Source organism: Podarcis liolepis (genome assembly GCF_965112155.1).
Source record: "Podarcis liolepis genome assembly, chromosome: 15".
NCBI lineage: Eukaryota > Metazoa > Chordata > Lepidosauria > Squamata > Lacertidae > Podarcis > Podarcis liolepis.
In genome coordinates this window covers 27402257-27418583 of record NC_139566.1, presented here as the reverse complement: position 1 = coordinate 27418583, position 16327 = coordinate 27402257, and the positions used below count along the sequence as shown (strand labels likewise).

The window sequence follows — 16327 nt, the reverse complement described above, 5'->3', positions numbered from 1 at the left end:
CTCTTCAGCACTAGCAAAGCAAGCATCCTCCACAGCACCTAAGGGCTATTGGTTAGTTTGTGCGGCACACATAGCTCTGGGTTTAACAGAGGGATAAAGAGGAACAGATGGGGAGGGGCTGCCTTTTCCTCATCAGAGGAGCCCTGATGGATCTGGTCAGTGGTCCATGGAGTCCAGCCTCCTGTTCTCGGAGTGGCCAGCCAGATGTCTTGCAAATGGAACCTGAGCAAAACAGCACTCTTCCACCTGGGATTCCCAGGATTGGCATTGGGGGCTTTTACTGCCCCTGACAATGGAGGTAGGACAGAGCCAACAAGGCTTTCCTCCTCCTCCTCCTCTTCCTCCTCCTCCTCCTCCTCCTCGCACCTGCTGTCTCAAGCAGTTGTCTAATGGTAGGGCCGGCTCCATCGCTGTCGCCATCCCCACTGCCTCAAGCCACCTCTCCTCCTCCCACAGAAGAGCCAGGCCTACCAAAGTCTTGCTCTTGTTATTTATGTTTTGCATTTCAAAGATATATTTGCTCTCATTAACATAACCGCAGGGAGACACAAGAACATTCCGGGGAGGCTATAAATAACTCAACACAGATGATTAACAACACAAGGAGGCATGAGGCCAATACACAGTCAGTTCACCAAGGAAAAGAGTGCAATCCGTGGCAGGCACCAATCCCAGGTGGCTTTTTGCCATAAGCCACCAGTTTGAGAGAACCCCTTCCTTCTCTTTCACCTTTGCAGTGCTTGCCGGAAGAGTCAAGGCAGGGAAAGAGTTGTCACCTTCGCTTGCAAACATGGCTGGTCCTGGAGCCCAGCGTCACCCAGGAACGCTTCCAGTTGCTGGAGATTGTCTTTTTTCACAGTGTGGAAGGGTGAAGGAGCATCAGGGCCACTTTGGGTCAGAGAGGCAGGTTGGCGTCTTGCACTGTCTCGAGCGCAGCCAGTGCGTCAGCCTTTGCATAGGAACATTGGGGCTGGGCGCTCCATTCAGGTCCTCGTCTTCCCTCAGCTGCTGATTCATTTTCAGCCCAAGAACCATACTCAGCGGGACATCATCCTGACAAACTCTGCAGGCAGGAAGGAAAGAGAAAAAGGAAAAAAGATCCACACCATACGTTTAAAACACATTAATGTAGCACTTCAACAGTCCTAGCTTTCCCCAGCAATACTGGGAACTGTGGTGCATCCCTCACTAGGATGATGAGATATGTCATCCAAAACTGGTTTGAAGTCCATATTTTGATATCGGTTTCATAATTTTTGACCTGGCAATATATCGCAAATCATGATGTGCGTGCATGCTATGCAAAAATCACAGTGTGGGGGGAACTCTGAAGCCAGCCAATGCTTCTCGTGATTCCTGCAGCCCCTGTTAACTCTGCTGGCTCAGTTCTCCCCTGCTTCCTGTAGCAGGCAGCGAATCACAAGAGCAAAAATCACAATGCAGGAAAAACCATGAAGCCTGCCAATGCCTCTACATAACTCCATCTTTATTTCAGACATCATGATATATGGATATATCGCGATGTTTAGCTGATGATAAATCAGTGTTGAAAACCAGTTTTCACCCAGCCCTAACCTTCACAGTGCTACAATTTCCAGCACTCCTAACAAACTACAGTTCCCAGGATTCTCTGGGGGGTGTCATTTGCTTTAAACTTATGGTACGGATGTGTCAATAGAGAAGGAAGGTGCGTAGAAAGTGGCCTTATACTGAGCCAGGATGCTGGTCGATTAGGGCAAGTAAGGCACTGCTTTGCTAGTCTCAGTCTGCCCAGACATTCTTCCAGCTGCCTGCCTTCTTGCAACTAAGTCAGGTGGTGACCCTGTTTGTCAGCTTCCTCCTCCTCCTTAGTCTCAGTGTTGCCCCTTGTAAAACTCAGCAGGGGGACAAAACTAGAATCACTTAACTATCATAGGCTCTGGTGCTACCTACTGTTGGCCCTACCAGTCTCTGGTGCCACCTACTGTTGGGCACCAATCACCACTGCCTACACCAGCCTCCGCCAACCTGATGCCCTCCATATATTTCAGGCTACAGCTCCCGTCAGCCTCAGTCAGCACAGTGTGTGCTCTTACCAGCCCCAGCATCAAATGGCCATACTAGGGTCTGATAGGAGTTGCAGTTCAAGACATCTGGAGGGCATCAGGTTGGAGAAGGCAGCTGTAAAGCACTAGATGATCTGAGGGCTGTGCAGGAATAGTGATAATGAATAATCAATCACTTGCTGCTTCAAGCACTGAATATTATTCAGGACATTTAAAAATAAAATAAAAAAATATCTTCCTTTGGTCTTCACCAGCTTCCAGATAGCAGCTTCTTCGAAATGTTGACATTATGAGCTGACTCAGTTGAGATTGGTCACAGATGGATGAGAGCCAAAAAGCTAAAGGAGATTCTGTGGAAGAACGGTTTGCCTGACCAGGGAGTGGATTTGGCCCTTTCTGCAGGGGGTTGCATGCGCCCTTAAGGATCAGGTTTACACTGTATGTGTGTTTTATTGTCAGATCCAGGCTTCCTGTTGGAGGTCCAAATGTCCATGGCATGAAACACTTTTCACAAGTTTAGGAGATCCCCAATGGGCAGAGGTCGCCTGGCCACAAATATCCAGGATGTGTTCCTCCAAGCCTCTCTTTCTGGCCCTCAGGACTCTCCCTAAGGCCCTGCTCCGCACCATTATTGAGTGCTTTTGCCTGCCTCCAATGTTTCCTGCAAGGACAATTCCTGACGGGACGTATTGTCAGGTGAGTGCCAGGAGCAGGTTAGTAATAACTCACAGTGAAGCTGACTCTTTATTCAAAGAAACAAATAGCTCAGGAGGCCAGGCTTAACGAGCACAGCAACTCTTCCTGGTAGATCTTGCCCCAATGAGGCAGTTGTGAGGACTGAAGGCCCCTGCCTTCCCATAGATGCCTCAGCCTCCTCATCCCCTGGGTCCTTCTCAAGCAATTTGAGACTCAGTCAACAGGTCTGTCTCTGCTCCAGCCTCTTCATGCCTCTTCTGATCCTGGGAAACTGGGGGGGAGGGCAGTTGGTTGCAGTAGGAGGGCATTCCCTTGAGGTTTACCCAGCTGGTGCCTGCTACCACTCCTCTGAGTCCAGCTAGTTCATGACTCACGTTGGGCATGCCCTTCATTGGAACCAGGTGCAGATCTGCTACTTGTCCAGTGGGAAACCCCTCACTCACTCTCTCTCACCTTCAAAATCCACTCGTCCGTCTCCATTCAGGTCAACGTCCCTTATTATATCTTCTATGTCCCGGTGCCCCACTTGCTGCCCGAGCAGCTTCTTCATTGCTTCTCGTAGTTCATTGGTGCTGATCTCTCCATCACCGTTTGTGTCGAACTGCAAGGTAGTAACAGATGTCAGGGACTGTTAGGATGGAACTGGTCAGATTTCTCAGGACCCACCCCTCTCATCTCCACAGTTTCCAATGTCCTTTCTCACCTCTTGAGCCACTCTGGCAAGAACATCACCTGATTGAAACCAGACTGGTATCTCTGCTTTTTGCTTTAAGTTATTTATATCCTGCCTTTTGTGAAAAACACTTTAAAGGTGCATTGCAAAGGTAGGGAGGAACCTGTCCACCCCCACCCTCCCCCAGCTCCCACCAAGCTCTGCTAAATGTTCTGGATGGTGAGAAGTCTAGCAATATCTGGAGGAGGGCACAGAGGAAGATTAAAACTCACATTTTGATTTATATTAGACTGCCCACATGCAATTCAGCTTTATTAGTTGTTCCGAGATGCTTCCCCATTACAGTGGTACCTCGGGTTACAGACGCTTCAGGTTACAGATGCTTCAGGTTACAGACTCCACTAACCCAGAAATAGTATCTTGGGTTAAGAACTTTGCTTCAGGATAAGAACAGAAATCGCGCAGCGGCAATGGGAGGCCCCATTAGCTAAAGTGATGCTTCAGGTTAAGAACAGTTTCAGGTTAAGAACTGACCTCCAGAACAAATTAAGTTCCTAACCCGAGGTACCACTGTACTGCACTTTTGCCATCTGGGATGTACCCTTGCAGTATAGCACAACAAATGAGGGACAAATGCTCCCCAAACATTTGTGGTAAGGAAAGTTACAGGCTTTCAGCAGGAAGTTATAGGACATGCACTGACTGAAAGCAAAGCTATATGTGCATCCTGAAAATTTTGCAAAAGTATTGAGAGTGGGATCACACATAACTGCCCTGATGTTACCAGGAACACAAATCATGAATGCATACAAAAAAATGAGTGTCTGGAGGGGTCCTTGGAGAAATCAATGGCTCTCCATGGCCACGAGCCATGATGGCTATGTATGTTGGAGGCAGTGTGCTTCTGAATACCAGTGGCTGGGAATTAAAAGTAACTAGGAATTACAAGAGTTCCTGCTGTGCTCGGGTCCTGCTTCTGGATTTCCAGTCAGGGCATCTAGTAGGCCACTGAGATAACAGAATGCTGGACTAGATGAGCCCCATTTGGCCTCATCCCACCTCAGGGATTTACCTTTATTCCCTGCCTGTGAGCTTCCACAAGGCATCTGATTGGCTAGTGTGGGAAGCAGGATGCCTGATCCATTTGCAGGGTACAGAGATGGGTTGTGCATATAAGGAGCTAGATGATCTTTCAGGTATCCTGATCCCAAGCTGTATACCACCTTGAACTTGTAGATAGTTTGCCACACACTGAAGGGGCTGCACAATCTGGCTCTCACCTCCCTGAAGGCATCACGTAGCTCCTTGACCCCAATCATGTCTGCCGTCTCTGCCAGAAGCTTTGGTCCCATCAGCTCCACAAAGTCATCGAAATCTACGTGGCCACCCTCTAGGAACACAGAGTGAGGAGGGAGTACAGTAAGATACTGACCACCATTTTAAGAAGAATACAGACAAATTGCAATGGGTTCAGAGGAAGGGCAACGAAGATGGTCAGCTGTATGGAAAACAAGTCCTGTCAGGGCAAGGAGAAAGAGCCAGTTATGTTCACCCTGGAGAGGACTCAGGGGAAACATGTTTTCAAATACTGCCAAGCATCCACAGGAAGGGGTCCCATTCCTGACTGTGAAAAAAGGGAATATTGCATCCACGCCCTGAACCCAACTCAGTCCTACTTAGAGTAGACCCACGGAAATGGATGGATGTGACTTACATGGCTGTGCTGTGCCTCCATGGCCAGAGACAGTAATGCTTCTGAATACCAGTTGCTACAAATCGTAGGAGGGGAGAATGCTCAGGACCTGTTTGTGGGTTTGATATTTTAAATCAGGCATCCTCAAACTCAGCTGTTTGGGAACTGTAACTCCCATCATCCCTAGCTAACAGGACCAGTGGTCAGGGATGATGGGAACTGTAGTCCCAAAACAGCTGGAGGGCCGAGTTTGGGGGTGCCTGTTTTAAATTGTTAGAAGCTGCCAAGAGTGGCTAGTCAGAAGGGCAGCATATAAATAATAAATTGTTGTTGTTGTTACTAGCAGAACTTAGTTTGATACAACCCCAGGTCAACTTTCTACAGATTTCTTTGACAACCCTAGTTGGAATAATCCAGTCTGCAAGTTTGCCAGAGTGTGGAGTACAGCAGCCAAGCATAAGCCTAGTCTCGAAGTGGCCTGGGGAATTGTGCTTGTGCAGAAAGGCAGCCCAAAGGGAGATGATGAAGAAGAAGAGTTTGGATTTGATATCCCGCTTTATCACTACCCTGAGGAGTCTCAAAGCAGCTAACAATCTCCTTTCCCCTTCCTTCCCCACAACAAACACTCTGTGAGGTGAATGAGGCTGAGAGACTTCAAAGAAGTGTGACTAGCCCAAGGTCACCCAGCAGCTGCATGTGGAGGAGCGGAGACGCGAACCCGGTTCACCAGATTACGAGTCCACTGCTCTTAACCACTACACCACACTGAGGAAGACATTGCCCAGAAGACTGGAAAAGCCTAACCAGGAGTGAGAGTGGTACTGTGGAGGGAGGAGGGATGCCCCCTTGGCAGGTGGCTGGCACTCACGGTTCATGTTGATCTGCTGGGAGAGCTCAATGAGTTCCATTTCCGTTGGCATGTAGCCCATGGTGCGCATGCAGTTGCCCAGGTCTCGGCAGTTGATGTAGCCATCCCTGTCCTTATCAAACTCCTTGAAGGCTTCTCTCAGTTCTGTTGAGGTGAATCCAATCAGAGAACGTGGCTGTCAGTGGAGGTGGCAAGGCATGTTCCTTGCTACGAACATGGCCTGGAATGAACCCACTTTGGAAAAGAAGGGCCACAGGTCATCCGTGGCAGAGCAGCTGCTTGGCATGCAGAGAGGGCCATGTTCAACCCCCAGTGGCATCTCTAGTTAGGGCTAGAAATTTCTCCTTGGTCTGAAACCCTGGGGTCAGTGTTGACAGTGTTCTCAATGTTTTCAACTAAGGGGTGATTTAAATAGGATGCTACCTTATACTGAATCAGACCTTTGGTCCATCTAGTTCAGTACAGTGGTACCTCAAACGCTTCGGGTTACGAACGCTTCGGGTTACAAACGCTTCGGGTTACGAACTCCGCTAACCCGTAAGTAGTTGCTCTGGGTTGCGAACTTTGCCCCAGGATGAGAACGGAAATCATGCGCGGGCGGTGCGCTGGCAGCAGGAGGCCCCATTAGTGAAAGCAAGCCTCAGGTTAAGAATGGACCTCTGGAACAAATTAAGTTTGAAACCCGAGGTACCACTGTAACATCTACACTGATTGGCAGCAGCTCTCAAGGGTTTCAAGAGTGGAATCTCCCCCAGTCTGACCTAGAAGTGCCAGGGATTTAACCTGTGACCTTCTGCACGCTAAGCAGATGCTCTACCACTGAGCTATTTTCCTTACCGCTGGGGTTGACTGTGCCTCAAATTAATGAGTAGGAGGAACATGCCCTGTGGATTTTCTGTCACAGGCCCTGGTCCTGCATCATGTTGTTGTCTAGGTCCTACTGCAATTGAGGCTAAGCTGTGTGAGGTGTCCACAAAATGGACCGCGCCGTATGATTTGACATGTTGCTGGCATGGAGACAGAAAGGAGTGTGTGAAAGGTCTGTGGCAACAGAGTATTTTAGCATTGCCTTCCCCAGCCGGGTGCCTTCCAGGTGTTTTGTACTCCAGCTCTCATCAGCCCCAGCCCAGTGCTACCATGTGTCTGATCCACATGGAAGGAAAGGGGAGGCCAGGAGTTCCAAGCAGACAGGAAGGTGAGGCACCAAGATCAGCACCTTGGAGAGGGACATATAGGTGAGTTTCAGGAACATGGTCAGTAATCCTACAGCTGAGACACAACACACAAGTTGTTTCAGCAGTGTCCTGGAGCAACTAGGAGATCTTTATAGCCTGTGCTAGGTATTCATTGGCCAGAAGCCTTACTCCCTGTACGCTGCATCTGGCCAGTAAAGGGCTACTACTTTCTGTTTCTAGGTCCTGGGGTTTCAAGCTGTGGGATATCTTCTCAGGGCTCTCCTGATGCTAGAGGAGACTTTAGACCAGGCTTCCTCAAACTTGGCCCTCCAGATGTTTTGAGACTACAATTCCCTGACCACTGGTCCTGCTAGCTAGGGATCATGGGAGTTGTAGGCCAAAAACATCTGGAGGGCCAAGTTTGAGGACGCCTGCTTTAGACCAATCCTTGGCCCCTCCTCTCTTCTTATGGTTCTTTGAACTGGAAGTAAACTGGACAGTCCTTGAAACAGAAAGAATGCCTTCAAATACCAAGGCTGTGCTTCTCATAGTACAGGAGTGGGAAACATCAGGCCCAGGAGCTACATATGGCCCTCTAAACCTTTCTATCCAGCTCCTGGGACTCTCTCCCTGAACCACACACCCTCACTAGCCACACCTCTCAATGACTCCAGTTCATAGTCTCTGAGAGTGTTTTCACCTGACTGGAATGCATTTCATGGCCTGCTGCCCCAGCTAAGGAAGGCACACATCTGATAGCTGTCTCTTTATTGACAAGTGAAGCACCTACAGCAGCTCCCCCAGTGCTCCAGATATACACATGCACCCATATTTTTAGCCTCTGGGCAGCTGTCCACAGATCTGGACCCTGCGAAGCAGTTGCAGAAATAGTGGGTCCACTCCCCTCCTTTGGCTTCTATGCCCTCCTCTGATGGATTGTGTGCCCGCAAACTGAGACTTCTCCTACATGGAAGTCGTTGCTGCTCTTCCCTCTTCAAAAGCCTCTTGATTCTAGGTGGCGAGTCAACCGGCTGTTCCCTTGTCTGAATAGTTTCCTCTTCCTCTACCACATCCTGCTTGCCTTCCTCTGTCTCAGACTGCCCTGACTCTTCCTCCTCCCATGGGCTTGGCTCCTGCCTTGTGGGTGGCACCTGACCCCGTTAATTGCTGGTCCCCTCTCCTGAGTTGCACTCCTAGCCCCCGGCCTTTGCCACACACTCTTCGGACCCCTGCCAGTCTCTGACAATGCGCCCTGGAACTCTTGCTAGCCTGGATGGAGAAGAGAGGTGTTTTGTTTGTTCCCCATAAAGAAATGTGAACTTTAGTCTGAAGAAGGTTCCCCACCTCTGGTGCAGTAGGATACATGGCTACCCTAGTTTAAATAAAAGCATGCACCTCCAGATGGATAGTGAGACAATGCAACTTCTTACACTTCCTCAATTTCAAGGAGGCTAGGACTATCAGTGGCTACTAGGCAGGATAGCTGTGCTCTGCCTCCACAGTCAGAGGCAGTAATGATTCCAAATACAGCCGTACCTTGGAAGTCAAATGGAATCTGTCCAGAAGTCTGTTCGACTTCCAAAACGTTCAGAAACCAAAGCACAGCTTCTGACTGGCTGCAGGAAGCTCCTGCAGCCAATCGGAAGCCATGGAAACCCCATCGGACGTTTGGCTTCCCAAAGAACATTCGAAAACTGGAACACTCACTTCCGGGTTTTGATCGTTTGGGAGCCAAGGCGTTTGGGAGCCAAGGCGTTTGGGATCCAAGGTACGAGTGTTTGTAGGAATCCCAGGAGAGGAGAGGGCTCTCGTGCTCAGGTCCTGCTTGCATGTTTCCCACAGGCATCTGGTTGGCCACTGTGAGAACAGGATGCCGGACTAGATGGGCCATTGACCTGATATAACAGGCTCTTCTTATGTTCTTAAATAATTTGTGAATTATCATTCAGGCCGGTACAAAACCAGGAAGTGAGGGTGGCTGGCATCTCGTTGTTGGAAACCCCAGAAGGCCAGCAGTGCTGTTTCAGCAAAAGCAGCATATGAACATCAGAGCTGCCCTGCAGCCGAATCAGGCTAAAGCTGTGATTCCTACGCCGCAGGGGGTTGGACTAAATGACCCTTTGGATCCACCTTGCGACTCTGAAGTTCTGTGATTCTAAAGGCGCATGTAGTCCAGCCTCTCACAGGGACTACTAGATGCCACTTGCAGCTGCCCTGCTCCCACTCTTGTAGCCTTGTAGCTGGCATTCAGCTGGCCTGCTGCCTCTCATCTGGAGGTATCATATAGCCAGCACGCCTAGCTGTCACAGTCTTAATCCACTATGAATTTATCTACTCCATTTTTATAGGTATAAAGAAGACAATCAAGAACCTTACCATCTATTTCTTCTGGCCGTAGCTCTCTGTCCTGCAAGGGAACAACATCAGGGATTAAAGCCAGCTCCTTCAGATGAAATCAGGGTTAAGGCAGGAGCCTCTGAGCATATGTAGAGGCCAATGTCATCCCATTGGTCCATCAAAGCCAGAGTATTGTCTCCTGCAGACTTCACCAACTTGGTGCCCTCCAGATGCTTTGGACTCCTCCTGGCTACAGCCATATTTTCTCCTCCAGCACAGCCATGCTTGCAGGGGCTGATGGGAATGATAGTCCAAAATATCTGGAAGGCATCAGGTTGGCCAAGTTGGTCTACTCTGACCAGCAGCAAATCTTCAAGATCCCAGGCGGGGACATAGGGTTCTTTTCTGGCCCTGGTTCCAGAGAGAGCATGTTGAGTGGAGATGTTGCCAGGAATTGACCCTGGGACCTTCTGCATGCAAAGCAGGTGCTCTGGCAGTGGCCTACTGTCTCTCTCGCAAGGCAAAAAGGCACATGGAAGAATTAAAACCCCATGACATTATCCTTCCCAGCAAGTGAACCTGAGAAAGAGCTGCCTTTCTGAAGCCTATCCCACTAGCCATGTTCTTCCACATCTCAGATTTACACCAGCTCATTAGAGATGCTCATGCCAGAGAGCCAAGATTGCCTTGTTTCCAGGAACAGAAAGTGGAAGGCAGAATTAGGCTGTTGGCCATGATGAGCTCTGCCTGGAAGAGCCGGGAGCTGCTGGTACCTCCCTCCCAGCAGCCGGCTAAACTGGTGGAAACATCTCGTGCCAGTTGAGCCCCTCCCATGTTGCCCTGAGCTCTCAAAAAACAAACAAACCCTGGCTAGTAGGAAAAAACTGGGGCTCTGGAAGCTGTAGGCACCATCTCAGGAAACCTAGGCAGCTGCCTTCTACTGAGTCAGACCATTGGGTCCATCTAGTTCACAGTTATCTACCCTGACTGGCAGTGGAGAGCCACTTCTCCTCCAGGGTTTCAGACTCAGAAGTCTCCCCCAGGCCTACCTGGAGATGCTGCTGGGGATTGGACCTGGGACCATCTGCATACAAAACAGATGCTCTACCACTAAGCTATGGCCCCATCCATTCCTCAGATGCCTAGGGCAGAAAGGCAGCTCCTGAGAGAGACTGGAGCATCTGCAGACAAAGGTAACATGAGACAATGATTCAGCCCTGGCAGGAAGTACTTGCAAACGCCCAACATTTTGTTTTCAAGGGTAGATGGGATGGGTGGAGAAAGCTGCAGCAAGAGAAAGGAAAGCCCCGGCTGGAAATGCACTGCTGGCTGCCCAGGAAGAAGGGGCAACATCTCCAGATCTCCAGGCAATTGAGGGCAGAGGAAGGTGGGCAGACCACTCCCAGTTCTCAGTCTCTACCTCCTTGCTCCCATCAAGCTGCTCTAGGCCCACAGCAGGTTCCCACAAAAGGGTGTCCTCCATTTCCTGGGTCTCAAGCCCACAAAGCTAGTTCCCCACCGACTCCTGTGCTTGTGAAAGAACAGCAGGTGCTCAGAGTCTCCTTGAGACTGCAGCCCACTGGGTTGCAGAGGGGTGGGCCAGAGATAGGGCTGGGGAAATCCCTCCATTTCGGTTTCTCTCAGTTGCTCATCTGTCCATTCCCAAGTTCAGTTCTCTGCATTTCCACATCAGTTTGTGATTGTTATTTAAGAAAACAAAAGCCCTAATGAAAATTCATCAGCAATTTAATGTAAATTTCTCCTAATCAACTCATTATTGTATGCAGTTTTGCCTAATGTAGCACATTTTTGCAATTCAGCATTCCCCTTACATAATGCATTTTTTAATGTTACAATATGTGCATTTTTCTGGACTCGCATAAGCATTTTTCACGTGTTGCTTAGCTGGAGAACTGCATTGCAAAATTAAGAGAGATGTGGATTTTTCAAAGGACAGCCGTGTTTTGGTTTGTATGCTGTTTGGGAATGTGCAAATTAGGTAGGATTCACTCTTCAAGGAGAAATTAATCACATTCCTGCCCGCTCCCTAGCCAAAGCAAAGATTCCTCTCTCCTTGTTGGAGGAGGATCTCTTGAGCTGAAAATCTCCCTCACCAAGCCAGCAATTTCAAAGTGTGCCATTATCCAATTTCTCCTGCTGCTTTTATTTAGACTGATCGGAAGGGGTGGCGGCAGTAAACCTTAGTGGCAGTTTGCCTGCTTCTCTCTCTCTAAGGATTCCCCTCCCCATGACATAGGAAGGGCCAAAGTAAGGGTTATTCTCATTGACAAACCTGGAGCAATAGATGTCCAACTTTACCCCATAAAGGAGGGTTGGGGACCCTTTTTCAGACCGAGGGCCACATTCCCTACTGGGAAAGCTTCAGAGGGCCACATGCCAGTGGTGAGCAGGGCCAGAGACAACAGTGGGTGGAGCAACACTTGTAAATGTTACCTTTGTACAGTCAGCCAGTTTCTACACTCACAGCCCTCCTATATACCCTCCTTCCAGGGAAGCAAGAGCCATGAGCAGAGATCAGTGACACATTCCAGCCAGCCAAAAACACTTTGGAGACGGGCAATGAGGGGTGTTGCCTGGGGAGAGTTCTGAGAGACAGCTAGGGATGTTGGGGGGAACATTTGACCCCTGGGCCTGAGGTTCCTCACCACTGCTGTAAGGTATCTCAGGAATCATAGATCTGTAGAGTTGGAAGGGACCCCCAGGGTCATCTAGTCCAACCCCCTGCAACACAGGTATCTCAGCTAAAGCACCCATGACAGATTGACCGATGTAATGATTCAAAGTTGGCCCTGTTGATGTGGCAAAGTGAAGGGACAGGTTTTGGATGCTACTTAGCTGGCCCTACCATTAGGACTGGCCCTACCACGAGCCAGAATGAGGCAGTTGCCTCCAGCAGCTGATTTTGGGTGTTGTGAAAGGGCTGCACGTTTGCTTTATTAGCATTGTGTTTTATTGAACCGTGGGTACGAGAGGAGAAGCAATTGTTGGACGTAGTGCTGACCATTTCTCCCCCCATTCCCCACACCCCAACCATTCCGTGCTGGGAAGGAGGTGATGGGGATCTCTTGAGACCCAGGTGGCGACATGCTTTTTTTTTTTTGCTTTCAATCCACAGGAGGGCGAGGGCACATGATTCCACACACCCTCTGGGCTCTGCAGTGTTTGCCTTGCCCGTCCGGGTGCAACTTACGTACTGGCTGCCTGTTCTCTGCGAATCCCTTCCTGAGGAAGATACACGCCGGCCCCAGGATGTTGTGCATCACAGCGCAGTTCTGGGCCAGCACCATGAGCGGGCCTTGGTACTCCCCGGCTGTTGACCCCTCCTCGCTCGTCTGGACAGCTGTATAGCATGTCTTGTCCTCATGGTGGATCTTCTCCGCCAAACCAGCAGCAAGCAAATGATACAATAGAGGAAGTTACCTCCCGGTTCCTCCCAGGTCTGCTCCAATGCTTTCAGTGAGCAGAGAGGCCAGCCTAGCCCTCGGCTAACCTTTTGCCCATCAAGGTGTTTTGGACCACAACTCCCATCAGCCCCAGCCAGCATGGCCAGGCCGGGGCTGATGGGAGTTGTGATCAAAAACGCCTTGGAGGGCACATGGTTGGCGAAGGCTAGTCCAGACTTAAGGGGAAGACAGACGTAACCATCCGAACAGAGGCTCTTTTCCTGCCACAAGAACCTGGCGTCACCATTTGCAGCGCAAGCAGAAACTGTGGACTGACTCTTTGAGCTTCCCTTGTGCTTTTAAGGAATATCGAAATGTTTTAAGTATCACATTTCCCCCCCCCTTCCCCACACCACCTCCACCCACCCCTAAATAACACTCTAAAACTACTGAAAACTGTAAAGCTGTTGAAAATGTACCACAGGGATTTGTGCAAGGGGAAATATGCTGGCGACATTCGGATACTAGCCAGTAGGTGCTTGGCACCTACCCCTGTCTCCTCCCCTGCAAGGACTTGCTAAGAAGTTGCAGAACCTTTCTCCCCTCCCCGGAGAGGTATATGTGTGTACAGGACAGCAAAGTTGTGTATAAACCATTTTATTGCTTAGTAAGTTACGTCTGTCTCCCCCACCCCCTACCCCTCATCTTTCAATACATACCACTTCACACATACACACCCCTTCTGTTTGTTACAGCTCTGAGCAGCCAGGGACTAGAATTCACTTCCAGCGGCCAACAAGGTCGTCCCCCCACCCCCCACACTTTGGAAATGACATCAAAAGCCCTCTGTGCACTGCAGACGTCCTTCCAGCAACAGACTAGAAAGAGGGCAGAGAAGAAGAAAGGGTTTCTCTGATCTCGTCTGCTGCCTGGACCAAAACAATTGGAGGTGAAATCATGCCTAGCCTGCAAGGCACAGGCGTAGCTCTTTGTGAGTTCAAGAGAAGGCTGATGACAGAAGCGTCTCTTGGGGCTACTGCTGAACATGAATTGGGCGGCCCCTACATCCTGGCAAGACACTTGGAGCAGCTGCATATTAGTAACCACAGCACTTCCCATGTGTACCAATATAAGTTTGCTTACAATACCCAGGGCAGCCTGGTATTCCCAAGGTGACGCCGCTGGAATGTCGGAACTGCATACAGAACTGAGTTCCCTGAGAATGTCAGTGGGCATTTTTAAAAAAGGGAAAGATTTCCAAAGTTGCTAGTCTCTATGAAGCCTGAGAAAGAGCAGGATACTGGAGAGGCCTCAGGCCCAAATTGGGCATTGGAGGGGCAGGTGCCACCCACCTGCGTCTCTCCAATCTGTGTCTACTCCCGGTGACACCTAGGAAAAGATATTGTGTGGAACACCAGCATCGCAGCGGGATTTCCCTGCTCCATTTCAACAGCTGTCTGTATGCAGGAGACGTAAGGACAGACTTAAGTGGTCTGTTCAGAAGAGCCAATGAATAAACTGGTGTTCTAGTGGGGCCATAATCCCACCTTTATCTCCATGCATTCAATATACACTATTTGGTCATTTGATCAGGAGTTAGGTCTGGCCATATGGGAACAGGCACAAAATGGGCAATGGCCACAGAGGTAAGTGTCCTGTGACTCAGGTTTTTTTAAAAGTAAGTTTCTAGTCCTTAAAGTTACCTACATGTTATTTGTGCATTTCAGGTTGTTCTATCCTTGTTTTTAATGTTCTTTTTTTAAAAAAAGATGCTTTGGGTTTTGTTTTTGAAAATAGTGAAATAAATAAATAAATGTAAAGAAAGATAGCAGAAGGGCAGTGCCTGTTGAAATTCCAGAAGTGACTGTCTGTGCATTTATATGATCGGGAGTTCAAAGAGCAGGGCTTCAATGCCGAGCGTATTTCTTTTTAGCAAAATATCAAGTATTACAGAATCAGTGGCAAAGGGCACAGTGGGCCTTTGGTCATTCAGTCAAACCTAGTGCAGGCCTGTTCGGCTCCCTCACCATCAGAAATCCCGCTCAGCCTCCACCACCCTCTTCTGTTCCACATTACATGGGGTGCTGTCTTGTTTTGTTTTCACAAGAGGCACCTCCCAGCAGCATTCTGGGACCCCGGAGTGGAATCTGGTCTTGAGAGTTCCTGGCCCCACTGGAGAAGCAACGGCTGCCTTATATAGCAATGCATCGGCCTGGGCTCTGGCAGAAACGTTTCATCCTGACATTCTCATGCAGCTATAAAAAGCTAGCCGTCTTCCCTTCACAGGGACCTTTGGATCGTACGCAGTAAACATTAACAACCCCATCGTTGTTTTCATGGGAGACAGGGAAAGGGAGCTTGTTTCTTCACGGTGCTGCTGGCAGCTTTGGGCAATCTCCTTCCAAAAATTTAAAAAGGCAGTGCTGCAAAGCATTGCACCCTCCTTTTGGCAGGGCTGAGAACACGGACACAGATGCTCACAGATTTGCATGCACGGCTGTGTTTAGAGGCCACGTGTGTTTGTTGCACGACACACATATCCAGCTTGATGGGAGCTGGCATTTTTCTTTTTTTAACAAAAACACACAGCCCTGAGTCAATCTGCCAAGGTATGATGCTATTGGCATCACGGCGCAAGAATAGCATCAAGGCCAGAATCCACAACAACACATATGTAACAGAAAGCAAAGTACACGGCTCGGAACAGAAGTGTCCTCGTGACCACACAGCAGAAGGGATGTCCCTCTGTTTGCTACATGGGACAGAGAACAAAGTTTTCCAGAGAGGGAAGCATGGATGGCATCGTGCTCCATGCCGAACAGACAGGTGTGTGTGTGTTTTTCTATGTTGTCTCTGGTGAAACCCAAAACAGGCTCTCGAAACAATGCAAAAGTTATTTCATCATAGGCATTGGTGGGATAACCTGAGTGTCAGTTGGCCCTACCATTAGGCAGAGGACCGGCCCTACCATTAGATAGGTGAGTGTACACACACTAAGAGAGAGCACTTCCTCCTTTCATTGGCTTGAAACTTCTGGAAAGAGAATTTCTTCGGCCCTGACCTTAGAATCCTATGTCAGAGAGTCAGAAAATTATTAGTAAGATGTATCTGGCCAGTAGGATGTCAGCATTTTACATCTGAGCTGCCCCACAAACAATTAATGAGTTAAATACATTTGGATAGTACCAGGGGTGCCTTTTGGAGATACTAAAGGAAGCACAAGACAGCACACGGCATGTCAAAACAAAGGCTCTGTTCATTGGAACATGGGATAGTTTGCTTCTTCTTTTTTTGTTATCTAGGAAGACATGCCTGCCCTGAACAAAAGCACTTCAACCATTAGTAAAAATTGGCTCCATCAACCAGTGAGTCAACTAAAACTTTACTTTGATTAATCTATCAATTAAGCCTTGTGAGTTGGTTCAATATCCATTTA

The 16327-nt window shown here is 49.0% G+C and overlaps 1 protein-coding gene across 9 annotated transcripts in view; it reads right to left on the bottom strand.

Annotated features, from left to right (window-relative positions):
- Positions 1–476: 476 nt before the first annotated feature.
- CABP1 (calcium binding protein 1) overlaps positions 477–16327 on the bottom strand; it is a 72822-nt gene continuing 56971 nt past the window's right edge. For 7 of the 9 annotated variants that reach the window (XM_083478779.1, XM_083478776.1, XM_083478781.1 and 4 more), the window contains 6 exons: positions 12703–12879; positions 9527–9557; positions 5976–6119; positions 4695–4804; positions 3195–3342; positions 477–1063 (listed from right to left, as the gene is read on the bottom strand). In XM_083478779.1, the coding sequence (XP_083334905.1) occupies positions 1038–1063; positions 3195–3342; positions 4695–4804; positions 5976–6119; positions 9527–9557; positions 12703–12879 (636 nt within the window). In that variant the 3' untranslated portion in view covers positions 477–1037. Of the gene's footprint in view, positions 1064–3194; positions 3343–4694; positions 4805–5975; positions 6120–9526; positions 9558–12698; positions 12880–16327 lie in introns of those variants that run through there. The other 2 variants (XM_083478774.1, XM_083478775.1) reach the window with 2 other exon arrangements.